The sequence below is a fragment of the Trematomus bernacchii genome, unplaced genomic scaffold (assembly GCF_902827165.1).
Source record: "Trematomus bernacchii unplaced genomic scaffold, fTreBer1.1, whole genome shotgun sequence".
Classification (NCBI taxonomy): Eukaryota; Metazoa; Chordata; class Actinopteri; order Perciformes; family Nototheniidae; genus Trematomus; species Trematomus bernacchii.
The window spans coordinates 14,208,718-14,222,975 of NW_022987828.1; the positions used below are offsets into that span (position 1 = coordinate 14,208,718).

At 40.0% G+C, this 14,258-nt stretch overlaps 1 protein-coding gene across 1 annotated transcript in view; it reads right to left on the reverse strand.

Annotated features, from left to right (window-relative positions):
- Positions 1-13,393, reverse strand: part of arid5b (AT-rich interaction domain 5B) — a 77,194-nt gene extending 63,801 nt beyond the window's left edge. Inside the window, exons 1-3 of the mRNA XM_034152222.1 lie at positions 13,317-13,393; positions 12,745-12,999; positions 1,997-2,231 (exon numbers count right to left, since the gene is read on the reverse strand). Coding sequence (XP_034008113.1) covers positions 1,997-2,231; positions 12,745-12,999; positions 13,317-13,337 — 511 coding nt within the window. The 5' untranslated portion in view covers positions 13,338-13,393. The remainder of the gene's footprint in view (positions 1-1,996; positions 2,232-12,744; positions 13,000-13,316) is intronic.
- Between the last annotated feature and the right edge of the window lie 865 nt (positions 13,394-14,258).

A 14,258-nucleotide genomic window follows, 5' to 3' on the forward strand; every position in this document is an offset into this window, starting at 1 on the left:
ACACACACACACACACACACACACACACACACCACACACACACACACCACACACACACACACACACACACACACCACACACACACACACCACACACACACACACACACACACACACACACACCACACACACACACACACACACACCACACACACACACACACCACACACCACACACACTGCAACCCTCAGTAACAATAGCGTCATCATCAGGTTATTACACAGACAACAGATAAATCTATAACATGTTGCCAATACAGCACATTTATAGAAATCCATGATATGGAACATAATATCATTTAAGAAGCAGGCTGACACTTTTATTTATGAAAGCAAGCAATCACCCCCACACACACAAGCACAATCAAACTGTATTGATTACTGGAATAACAACAAAGCATCCATTATTGATCCCCTTGTCCTTTTTGCGTATGAGATTCGAGCAATATCGAGTAATCAAGGGCGTTACAGCATCGCAGAGACACAAGAGCCTCTCTTCCTGGAAGACCCCGAGCAGAAAAACTGCACAAGACTCTTCAATAAATCACAATTTTCTTCAGAGAAAAAAGGATCATGTTGTTACGGCTAAAGCAGTTTCACTTCCACAAAAGGCTTCAAGCATTCAATGATTATTATAAATACATTAATAGGGGATTATAAAGCTACATTTCTGGCTTAAATCACCAGGATGAATTCTTACAACCTGACAATACATGATGGTATTTTTAGCATGTTTGCTAAGCTATATTATGCAATTATAATCAGCATTAGACATGACATCACAGCCATGTGTGTGAGAGGCAAATAACTAGGAAACGGCTTCAAAGGGAACATTATGTTCTTTCTGATTATTAGAGTCAAATGCCAGTTTCCTATTTGCATCGGATGATTCATCCGCCGAGGCATCCAGCTTTATGTTGGGCCTGATTCATAGGTAATGCTGCCGTGAGACCCAGCGTAAGAATCAAACAGTCTCCGACTCTTAATGGCACCGTATACATGATGAATATGCCAGTCAGCCATTTAAACACAAACAGCAATGATCCTCAAAGCTCCTGAGATACACAGCCAATTATGATCTGATCTGATGGATAAACCGGTGTCAGAGGTGCCGTTTGATGTGCCTCAATTATTTAGAGACAGTACCAGCTGATTTATGTGATTTTCTTTTGCTGTCTTTGTTGTTGTCGCACCCGGAAAAAAAGAGAGCTGTTAAACTGTGGGTTGGTAATGCGTTTGCAAAACACGCTGCCATTACCTCTATGCTGCGTATAATAGTGTGATTCTCAGCTCATTATATCGGGAGGATTTCCAACTACACACTGATGAATTACTCTAGTGAAGACAACACTTGTTAAATCAACCAAGGGACAATAAACATAAGCTGATTTATGGCGGAGACAGGACACAAACACAAACAGCAGAGTAGAGGAAATGTCAACACTGCAGTAACCTTTTCGAATGAAATTATTTAAAGACAACTTAAAGGTCACCTATTGTGCAAAATCCACGTTTTCATGTCTTTTATACATAAGCATGTGTCCCCTCTGTGTAAAGAGATTCTGAAAGTTTCAGGAAAAAAGATTCTCTCACTTTTTGTCCTGATCCATTTATATAAAAACCTGTCTGAAAATGAGCTGATGTCATAACGATTTTTTTGGCATGTGTAACCATTAGCCAATCACCAACCAAGGTAACCCCCCCCCCACCTTATCCCCTGAATCTCCTCCTAGAGCACCATTGGGTTCTTTTTAACCAAATATCTCACAGAGGGGCGTGGGGAGGGGCTCCTTATTTTCATCTAAAGTAACAGACAGAGAATCAGCACTTTTGAAACAGGGCTGAAATAGAGGGGATTATGGGATGCTGCAATGATCTGTTTGGAGCCAAACACTTCAGAGACATGTTTGTATATATCCGAGACCTATAATATATTGAGGAAAAAGAGTATAATAGGAGACCTTTAAATAAAGAATGAAATAAATAGAGGTTTCTCACCTAACTGTGCTCTCTCCCGCTGGACATCCTTGAAGTTGAGTCCGCTGGTCAGTGTGCTCTCGCGGTACCGATGGAGGGCCTCTCGCCTCCCGTTGGTCCCCAGCTCCCGGAGCACGGAGGCTTTGAGAGGCTCGGCCTTCAGACAGTGGGTCCATCCCGAGAAGTCTGGTACCGTCCACTTCACCAAGTCCTCCAGACGCACAATCACCTTCTCAGACACCGCAATTACCTCGTGCTGAAAGGAAGCGGGCGGAATCACAATTACAATCAGAAGCAAATAACGGAAGTCACATAAAAAGCAGCTGTGTCAAAGTCGTGCAGCTCTTACTTTTCCCACAATTTCATGACTTTGAAACAGTTTTGAGGAACAGACACATGTTTTAAAGATAATATAAGTATATTTATATTTCAAATCTATTTCCCTATGTAAAGAATTTGTAAATTGTTACAGTGTCTCTACTTTAGTTATGCCAACATGAGATTCTAATCATACATTTGTACAATATATCTGTACATTAAATTCACCTTTAAGATTTTTGAAACTTATAAGGTTTTTCAGTTCCATAAATTCACCCATTTACCAGAAATACAGTTAATTTTACATTATTCCTGATGCTTTGTTTCTCAAATATACATTTTAATCTCAAATCATTTGGACTTTTTCTCTCATTTAAACAATTTTCGGATACTTCTAGGCAGTCATTTCTTTCTGACTTAATACATATGTGTGCTGTTTTAAAATATACAAAGTAACTTAATTTTAGAGCCTTTAATTGAATAAACACTAGTTTAGGTGGTTCTTAATGAGTAGTGTTGTTTACAATTATAGCTCTCGTTTGAAGTATGAAACTCGGATTTGTTTTATGTGCGTTTCCCCACGCAGTGTGCAACAGTGGTGGAATAAATGTGCAAAAAAACCTTAACTTAAAGGTCACCTATCATGCTATTTTTAGGCAATAGCATAGGTCTCAGATATATAAAAATATATAAAAAACATGTCTATGAAGTGTTTTGCTCAAAATACCAAACAGATCACCCATTCTAGCCATGCCTCATATCCCTCTATTTCACTTCCTGTTTCAAAAGTGCTGATTTTGGGTATAAAGCAAAAAATTAATTGATACAAAATAAAAAAAGGAGGGGTCTGAGCTCATGCGGGACCCGGCAGCTACTGTCTAAACTAAATACTGCCGTGATGAAACGCCATATCATGGATTATCAAGGATTATTTCTGAAACAGTATGGAGCTCAAAGGCTTTCTCTCTTGCCGGTTATACCACAAGGGGAGTTCCTTTTTATTTCCTGCTTCTTCACACACATGCTCTGTGCAGTACAGGTTAGCTCTGAGTGTTAGCGATGCTAATGTAAACACCGACCATATTACGTCCAAAATAGTCGGCCATTGTTTCTGATAGCAACTTTCTGATATTACGTCATATCGGTCGCAAATCTGGATCCGCTCCGTTGTTCCCCCGTTTTTAGAGATTTGGGTACGGAGGAAAAGAGAGAGGGTTTTATTTTCTGACGCTGTGTGAGTTCCCTGACACACCGGGGACACATGTTGATGTATAAAAGACATCAAGAAGTGCATTTTGCATGATAGGTCCCCTTTAACTAGAAGCAGAAATACCAAAAACTACAAATTGAAAAAATTCAAATTTTCAACAAAGTACTCACTTAAAAGTACAAAAGTCATCAAAATATGCTTAAAATATGAAAAGTGAAGGTACTTTTTAGCATACTCTTTTTGCACATGCAGAACATATCAAATATCAGACACTTTACTGCATATCATACTCAATCTAATAGTAGATTAATAGTATAGTACTGCATCATGTCATATACTATCATACGTTTTAAATAATGTAAAGCCTTAATCACCAAAGTAACTACTGTAAGTGTCAATATTGTAGTGGAGTACAAAAATATGATTTCCCTCTGATATGCAGTGGAATAGGAGTAGCATAAAATGAAAATATTCAAGTACTTTAAATGTACTTGACTCAATGTACTTAGTTACCTTCAACCTCTGGCAGGTAATGTCTGGCAGAATTAAATGAACATAAACAAAGGGATTTAAATAAAGGGAAAGATTATAATCAGAATCAGAATCGAGTATGAACAACAGGACGTCCTTATTTATCAAACAAATTGGTATGTGCGTCAAGGAGCATTACGGCTGTGGACACACATTAATGTAAGTAAATTATGGCAGCATGAATATGGATGATGTGGATGATTGCTGAATTGAATTTATGCCAGCAGTTAAATCAAAGTCAATGGGGACGTCGGAGATGTTTTTAGACTTTTTGATTAGCATTTAGGAAGTCAGGCTCCCGATATTCACCGTGAACGTTGATATTTTTATGCTTTTAAATCACAAGTCACACTCGACGGCTGTGATTACACCTTCAAAGTGTGGAGGAGTAGAGGACATGTAATTTGTTACAGGCAGAGTGCAATGATTGAACAGGGGAAAGCTGTGAGCCAGTGGTCTCTGTGACACACAATAAAACTAATGTGACACTCAGGAAACTAAAAATATATATTCAGCAGTGATGTCTGACACGGGGGTAAGCTGAATATAACGGCGGTGGGTGTGTTGCTTTATTCTGTTCAGTTGGCTCTCTTAATAAGATTAGCTCTAAGTATGTGCTTCAACCTTTTTTTCTAAAGGTTGATTTTAATAACTCTCATACTCGAAGTCCAATAGTGACGCAAAGAAGCGGAGATGCTTAAATGTGTTTCCATTTGAAGGGCTAATGGCTGGAGTGCTTGTTACCAACAGAGTGGAGTAGCATGCTGGAAGATGGCTATTAAAGAAACAGAGAAATCTGTAGCACAGATGTGTACAGGCACAAACACGGACATGTCTCTGATGTTTACCTTGCTTACCTCCAATTTAACAGGCATTTGTTTGACAGTATGCATTCCCCTTCAACGAGCCTGTACATATACCGCCAATAAATTAACTTTAATTTACTGTATTGACATATTTACGCACAGTATGTGTGAATGTAGAGAGGGCATCACAATAAAAGCTACATGTATATGATTTAATAAATAAATCCTTCCCGTGTCAAGCTTAAAATGTCAAGTTTTGTGGTTGTTTTGGCATTTTAAGCTGAATTTACCGTGTTTTAATGGATTATTTCAAGGTGTTCGTGTTATTTTGTCGACATACTCTAAAAACAAACATATGACTTTTCAGCGGTTCAGATTCTTTCTGAGTGCTCTGTCTATACAATTACCCATATTCAGTTCTCATAACATCTGCAACTAGAGGCATATCAAATCCCAACCAGTTGGAGAAAGCATTTCCTTATAAAGGAAAAGCCTGCGAGGGATAGCTTGATATAGCTGTGCCTCCCTCACTAAGTAGAAACATCAAACATGGGTTTTCGGTCTTCTTATAATGAGCTGTCTTCAGCTGTCAAGTGGTGGCGGGTGGTTGTAACCGGCTTTCCATGCAGTGAAAAACTGACTGCTGTGTTTGCCTTCAGAAAAGCGGGCCATTTGTATAATATAAACTATAGAGCAACAGTAAATAGCACTCAGCCTGCAGCCAAAAACCACATTGTATCTCTACAGAATAAGCTACTGTACTTTAATGCGATCTATTGACAGCACATAGAGAAAAAATACCCATGAAATGCATCAGTTGAAATAAAAATAATGTATTGAATGTTTTGCTGCTGAGGCAAACAGCAAGTAATTCAATAGCACACCAGAGAATACACACAGCAACAGCAAAGCGTAAAAACACAGCCATTCCCTCCATATCAATCAGCTGCATGACATGCTGCCTTATGAGAGTGTCAACACATCCTGTTGGGGACTTGTTGGGCTGGAGAGCAAAACACAACAGGTGAGAGCAATTCAGCAGCTGTCAACAAAGTCCAGCATATAATCAGTCTATAAACGCAGGCCAACAAGGCTTCATACATGAGCTGTTTCTTCTTTCTGCTTTACAAGCCAACTTCACCCTGGCTCTACATGCTGCGTGATGCAGCATGTAGAGCCAGGAAGTGTGCAGTTTGTATTAGTCATGATATATGATTGAGACATTTTAAGGCAAATACGGAAGAATTCTGAGGGTGTTTCTGAGAAGCAGTTATTGAGAAACAGAATTGCGTCAGCCTGTTTTGCAACTACAAGACATCAATCTTCAAACAAAACAAGAATTTCAAACAACCAGTAGACGAAGACAAGAGGGAACTAAATATTGTTTTATAATATCGTATATTGTGTTGATTCAATTCATCTATTAGTCTAAAGCAAGTCATAAAACAATGCAAACAGAAAGAGAAATACTTTATATGACTTATTATTGTCCAACAAACAGTCCAAAACTCAAAGTTATTTGAAGTGTCAATAGTTCTCTGGTTATGTGAGTATGTTATAGTTATCTGAGTCCAATGTAATATTAAACTCAATATATTTGAGTATATATTTGGACTGTTGGTTGGGAAAAAAACGTAATTTCTTGAATAAAGACTTAAAACCTTGAATTGTATTATTGTAAGGATAAACATGGGAGAAATTAAGTGACATATTTGTTGATGATTTAAAAAATATAGACTGATTAATAGTTGTAGCCATACATTTCTGCTTAACAAATTACATGATTCATCTATTACTAAAATCGCTGGGTGTCATCTCCTGTAAAATCAATGAGTCACCTAATAATTTAAGCCCTTGACATAACACAATTTAATCATTCCAGCAGCAGCATTGCATGGGTCTTCTACTCACTAACTTGTATTTTACTTTTCAAAAAAAGGAGACCTGCTCTTCTGTAAACGCTGTCCATCCACACTGTCCTGTCATTTCCTGTTAGGCAGCTGATAGTTAAGCAAAGCGCAGATAATATAGGTCAGAGGACTGCAAGCCCCCAGCCAAGAGGTGACACTCCACATCAGCAACATACCAAACAGCCTGCTTTCCTCTCACTGACACTTCAGACACACGTGCATTAAGGGCATTTATGCACTCTGATTCCTACACTCAACGTCTCAATGTGTTACTAGAATTTTACCTCGGGTACGTCAATAAACGCTAATCCTGTCCAACTGCTTGTTTTATGATTGAGTTAAATTGCAAGGTGACACATTAACCACTGAATGTTACTTTCTGTCTCCGTTCCTCAATCAATAATTCATGTTATTACTGCAGCAGTGGGATATCTCTAAAAAAAACATTACAGAGTGAATTTATTGCTATGACTGCACATAATGGACTGAAAGTGGGGAAAAAACAGAGTTCTGCAGTGAAACTGTAGATAACTCTGTTTCAGGAACCCATGACTCCAGCGATCTCATTGAAATTAAACCCGCTAAAATCCATATCATTCGATTTATATGGACGCAGCAGTGCACTGGTGACAAAAACAGCACATAAGGGACATTCCCAATTCTATATTTGGTGATCCAATTAGAGACAATGCACCTTGAAATATTCCATATCACCCTGAACAATTCCCTGAGAGAAATCCACGCCGCTGTGCTGTAAACAGTGAGGGAGACATTCCTGACTGTCAGCGTTCTGCGGCGCAGCGTCTCATCGCTCGGACAGGACTTTCAGTTTGGGAGTCAAGGGGTGCACGCTCCTAGTGGGTGGGTGTCTTTCTATACTGTGAGTACACACACTGACACACACACACACATAGTGCTCCTGTCATGCTGGGAAGGTTTCAGCCTGCTGCCTCAGAGAGGTCAGCGCTGGAATTCCTAAGGCCAAAGGAGATTAGTAATTGAGTAATGGACATGGTGACATGGACAATGAGGAGACAGAGAGGGAGAAAGAAGGAGGGAGAGAGAACGAGGGAATGAAACACAATATGAGTTCATTATCTATCTCCCCTCCCCATGACTGACCTTGGCTTCAGTGTCCCAAAACAAACTTATCTAGGAATTAAACGAGAGCTCAGGGGAGTAGGACGGGGACAATTGAATTACAATCTGTTTTTGCCTCAAGACTGGAAAGAGTTCAAGGTAGAACATTTAAAAAAAGGTGAGTTATTGTACATAATGTTCCCACACTTAAAGCATGCAGTTTGTTCATTTGCATAAAAGTTGCTCTAATATCTGCAGGGGTGCTGGACTCATATTTAATTCACCGCTTCCATTAAGAGATTGCTCTTACATGAGCTGATACAAGAACTTAGAATTATTGCGCAGTTATAATGACAGAGAAAGATTGCAAGATAACAGGAGTTTTCAAAAGGCTTTCTGTAAGTGGGTGAGGCATCCATCATGTAAGGGGACGCCACAAAAAAAGCAGCGTCAGCTCTCTTGAATCACATCCGCTTGGTATTTTAACAAATGCACAAACAAGACAACGTTGCATTATGATTCCGTATGCTCCATCTAAGAAACCACAGCTAGGAATGAGAAATATTGGCTGGAGTATTATGCAAGAGCTTCTCATCTGTGTCTGTACTCTCCTCAAAGGTTATAATAACGATCCACTGTAGCTGGGGGCACTGGAGTCATGCATCAAGGCAAATGTTTGCCTGTTCAAGTGGTTAGTCAATGACAAAGTGGAAAAACTGCAGCTAAAGAGCACCAAAACTCTCTTGTGTGTTGACATACGGGCCGCTGCTGTAACATATCATTACTTAGGCTGCAAAGACACTAAACAGTGTTGCAGAGAAGCATCAGAAGACTGTGAAGAATCACAACCAATGGGAAATGTTCGTGATTTTTTTATTTTTTTATATTGCCTTTGAAGTCTGGGGTATTCAGTTTTAAAAGGTTTTAAATTACACTATCCTGAAAAGCTGGTAATAATTTACATGCTATTTCTGCAACGGTGAGGAATTCACTGGAGGGCAGTGTTCAGAGTTAATGACTTGTTCTGCAGCAGGAGGAGACACATGCGTGCACGCTGCACATGCACGCTTAGAGCCCCCCCCCCCCCCCCTTTAAATTCCTGCCATTGTTGTGTGGATGGGGAGATTTGGTATAATGCACAGACTGGCCAAGACGAGGCAGCAGTATGGATGTTCTTAAAAGATCACTGTAAAAAAATAAAAAGCCTAATATCTCATTTACACTCGAGTCAGTCAGCAGAACGACCTTATCCATCAAAAAGCTGGTCACATATAAGCCACTTACACTTAACTCAACTAGCATCCCAGATGCCTGAATTACCCATTCAGAGTTTTTCCCTTAGGAAAAATCAAAGAAGCAGCAAATGAATACAATCTAATTTCCCTACAAGCTGGCTTTCCAAGCACTGAAACACATGCATGGACTTCTGCCATGCACTGAAGAAATGGCTCTGGACGCATGCCAAAGTGTTTTCCACAGCAATCAATACTGGCCTACTGCTGCAGTCCCCAGCCTGTCAGTGTGTGTGTGTGTGTGTGTGCGTGTGCGTGTGCGTGTGTGTGTGTGTGTGTGTGTGCGTGTGTGTGTGTGTGTCAGTGTGCCAAAGCCTTGTCAGCCAAAGGGACGGAATAGAGGAGAAGAGAGGTCAGATGAAATCAGAGGTGATGATAATAGCACATTAATATAACATGATCCAGAAATATTCTCCGCGGTTGTGAATTCCCATTAAGAGCGCCTTGCTGTAGTTGCACTAAAGTGGGATATATAGTATAAGATAAGCATAAGCAATTAACCGCCTGAAGCAGAGTATACAATAAGTGGGTGTGAGCTGTTATCTTCAATAGCTCTCTCCTGAAATGACGAGTCCAGAAACAGAAAGTACCAAAGCGGCGAGTGGTACCAGCAGGAAAGACCGGCCGTTTGGAGCGAGATGAAATAATGTGTCACTCAATGAGTTTTAAAGCACATGCGACTGTTTAGTCAGTGGCAGTTTGCAGGCAGACAAATAGAGCAGAGGCCCCAATAGAGGGTTTGTCATAATGGGTGAGCAACTCGACACAAAGCCTGTTTAAAGAGCAAGCAGGGCTCAACTGGTGGGGGTAAACACTGCCTGTCAGGCTGAGATGCAATGAAAAATAGAGCTTCCTCCACACATGGACTTAATTATTAACCCAGAATAAATAGATTGATACATTTTCCTCTAGATTTGTTCATCAACTATTTAGCAAACAGTCCCTGAGAGCTAAGTTTATTCAATGAATCATTATTTCTATTTCCAGCCAAAGCTGACTGGATTTAAAGCTGGCTGCGTTTAAAAAGGAATTGACCTCCAACCCTGTGACAGAAGAGAAACAAGCACAGTAGGTCATGGGTTGGTTCCTCTTGTCACTGCACAGCAAAACACAGCCAACACAGCACAGGGGAGGCCGAGAGCAAACAAATACCTGAGAAATAACCAGCAAATTACATCATACCTCGGCGCTTAGAACACAAGTGAATCAGTAATCCAATTCCAGTGAGCAAGTTCAATAAAAGGCTGTTCTGATGTCTTGAGAAAAAAAATGGTTGTTGAGGATATTGTGCTTCAGGCTTATGATAATACCGTATGAGGCATGATCTCACAGAGAAAAGGAGAAACACAGCAGCGGTTGTTTACATGTCAAATGTCGAACGCCGCTTCTGCTTTATGTTGTGTGAAAATATTCAAGAGTGAATGTAAGAATAAATGCCATAAGCCTGAAAGACACCAAGCTGGGGCTTTTACCTCTCTGTAAGCACTCAAACCTTGTGAAAATAGCACACTTCCTGAAAGCTGTATGTTATCATGGTCATATCTTTGTGAGTCACTAAGCTAATTTGAACTCCTGATTTCCAGCCTGTCAATTATAGATTCACAAAGTAACTCCACAGCCATTAATCTGCCTTCATTCGCTTCCAGAGTCCCGAAGTAAAAATGACTAATGTGAGGTTTATAAACTCTACTTCCCAGAGTCGCTAAAAAATGAACTCCTCTGTTGACGTTTGAAAAACAAATAATCATTTTGTGCATGCATCATTCCAGTGCAGAATTTTAACAGCCGATGAGTTTTAATAACACGGCTCTTTGCGAGACTGGTTTGCTTTTCCTGTTTGTTTTTTGGATTAAAGGTTGCATCTGTAAGCACTCCTAGCTGACTCACACAGGGCAGATTAGTGTTATGGGGCAAAGTCAGCGAGAACGTGAATGGGCTCAGTGAAGGTCATAAACTGACTTGAAGTTGTCAGGGCAATTTCCACTGTGTAATATACAGTAAGTTTGATTCCCTGAGAGCAGAGGGTTTGACAAGCCCTTTAATTGAGGTCGACTGCAGACACCTGCACTGCACACATCATCCTTAAATGATATTATTTCAAAGTCTGACTTATTCTATAAGCACACTGCAACTTCAAAGCAAGTGCATCTGTCTCTGGTGTTTGCAGGATTGTGTGCTATGATGCAAGTTGGTGCATAATTCATTCAGGGAAATAGCTTGTATTCCACTTCTGCTTGTACTCTGTTATCACAAACACAAACTACAGCAGATGCTTTCCCTCCTGAATGATTCCCTGTTTCCTTGATTCTCTGAGATTCGCATTGGCATTGCAGCCCTTCAGGTAATTAATATAATATTTTCCAGATACACCCAAAGGACAGGAGTGTAAGCACTTTGCAATGCAAATAAGTATTTGGGTAAGGGGCGGAGCTGACATGTCGTTGCGCAAGTGTGGCCTCAAGATCGGCCATGCATGCACTCAAAGTAATTACTAAATAATTGCAGCGTGTTAAAGGCTAAAGCGAGAGGGCTTCAGGAGATGATACCAGTTTATAGAATAATTCTGCTACAAAGATGATAGCTTGTCTAAGCGGCAGACCATAAATAGCCACCTTTTCTCATGAAAGGGAAATGTGATAGCCACTCTATTACTCAAGAGGAAAGAATGTAAGTAAACCATCAGCGGAAGAGTCGAGTACACACACGGCTTTGTCCTTCCCTATAAACAATATAACAGGATCAGAGAATCATTTCCATCCAGCCGCAAGTGATCAAAAGCACAGAGGAGTAATTAAAGTGCTGTTGTCGCTGGGAGAGGAATATCAGTGATCAACAACACAGCGTTTGTTTTACTGAGAAAAACTCTCGATATCAGAGTAATGCCATTCAGTGCAGCGATGTAACCGGATCACAAGCGCCACATATGGCCACAGTCAATCATAACTATTGCTTTCCTGTGCCAACAACAGCGTAATGTAACACAGAGGCGTTTTAAGTGCTGCCTCAAATGTGAGCTGACAATATCACATTGTTGGGCGATGGAAATGTCCATATGGAAAATTATGCAAAGCGTGGAGAGTAGTTAAAACATGTCTGTGCCACGCTTTATGACTCGATCTGCCTCTTTCAACATCAAGCTGCATTACCAAATATCTAATAACTATTGTAGCGAAAGATCTAAGCCAGGTTGACCCTATGCATTCATTAGTGTTTCGCAATTTCCGCCCCTATGTCAGTATTTGACACGCTTTACCGAGAAATGAAATGATAGAGCCTAGGCGCAGGATTCTTGCGGATTTTCCCCTTTATAACACAATTAACCCCATAGAGCGCAGCGGCAGTCTTATTGAGCGCAGCTGGACAAGTGCACAATCAGCATTTAATCACCACAATAGACAAACAAGTAAAACCAGGGAACATTTACCGCTGTAGGTCAATCATTTAACGGCACATCAATGTCAGTATTGATGAATGCGTTAATGCATGTCTGCCACCGGAGACTAAACATCCACTGCCAACTCTTAATGCAGTAAAGATGTGGGTTAATTAAAAAAATGCTCGAGAATAAACACCATGAAACAGCCAATATCGTAATTATTCATCAAGCGATTAATATTCCTACCTCTCCATGGGTGGCTGTGCGTCCCTGGGGAGTATCCTCGGGTAAAAAATAAAGTTTGGAGCTTGATAAAAGTTGCTTGCTTGTTCTTTCTTCCCAGAGCAGCTGAAGCTCCGCTATGCAAATAGGATCCTCCGGTTTACATCTGACGAAGAAAAAGTCTCCGAGAGACAGAATCCTCGGTTTACGGTCCTGGTGAAATTTAAAGGCTTTATAGAATATATATGGTCCATGTAAACCGCAAGACGAGCCCACCCACTGTAGAGGAAAAACACAAATGGATAAATTAATGCATGGCTTATCAACTCATTTGGTAAACAAATCGAAGCTAAGTGGACAAAAACATCACAAACATCCCTGCGGAATCACGCATGGTTAGCACATATCACAACAGGATATCTGCACACAATTAGTAACATGTAACTATTTTTAGACGTTCAACATATGACACAGATGTGGTCATACTAAATATAATGTGTCAAACTTTTGTGCATTAAGCACCTGAGTACAGTTTAGAGTCGGTGGCGATAAGCGCAATGCGAAAATAAAATAAATAGGTTGATAACAAACGTTACCTTCAGTGAGTTCGGCTCCATCTCGACGTTATGAATTGATTAAACTCAACACGCTCTCCAAACTTGCTGGCTTGAATGGATCGTCGAAGGTCCTGCAAGGGACATATTTCTGTAGAGTTTCAAACATCGTCTATTAGTCGATAAAGACGGGTACAAAAATATGTTTTGGGGTAGATTCACTGCGTTAACCATTGGGTAAGTACGTATTTATTTTTGAGAAGTTGATCTTTAGTTGTGATGTTTTTGGAGAAGTTTTATTAAGCGTACGCATGTTTTTAGACAAAATATTAACGTATAATGATACAAATATGTAATTTTTTAATCGTCAGTTAATAGTAATCGTATTTTAACACATAGCATATCATTTTTGGACAATTATCTGTTATTAAAAGCTATATTTGTGTTAATATTCGGTGTTTTGGGGCTTTTTAAAGATCATGTATCTTCCAGGACTTCTGTGAAAGACGTTCACTATGAAAGCACATTTCTCACAGTAATGACACTGAGGCGCTTGCTGTGGATGCCTTCAAGAAACAATGTTACATGAAAGTTAATAGGGCTATCAAATGATTCCTCAAAAGGCAATGTGGGACCCGTGAGGTGCCGGCTTAGCTTTGAGCGGAACTCGCTGTGCTTTATGGCTCAGACGCGCAGGTTTGCGTTAAAGCCGAAAAATAATGTTTTTTATATATATTTTTTAGGCGAACATGAAAAGACAAAATTGGCCGACTTAGAAAGCGGGGCGTCACGAGACAGAATTCACGAGGCGGTCCATTATGCAGACATAAATCATCTTAAAGTGACCTTGTGCAGACAGCAGGATATATTACACACGAGTTAACACATTTGCACGATCAAAGCCTTTAATATAATTATGTTGATTCATATTTATTACCAGAAACCTCGTGGGATTTCAAAGCTATTCGGACACCATTATAAAAC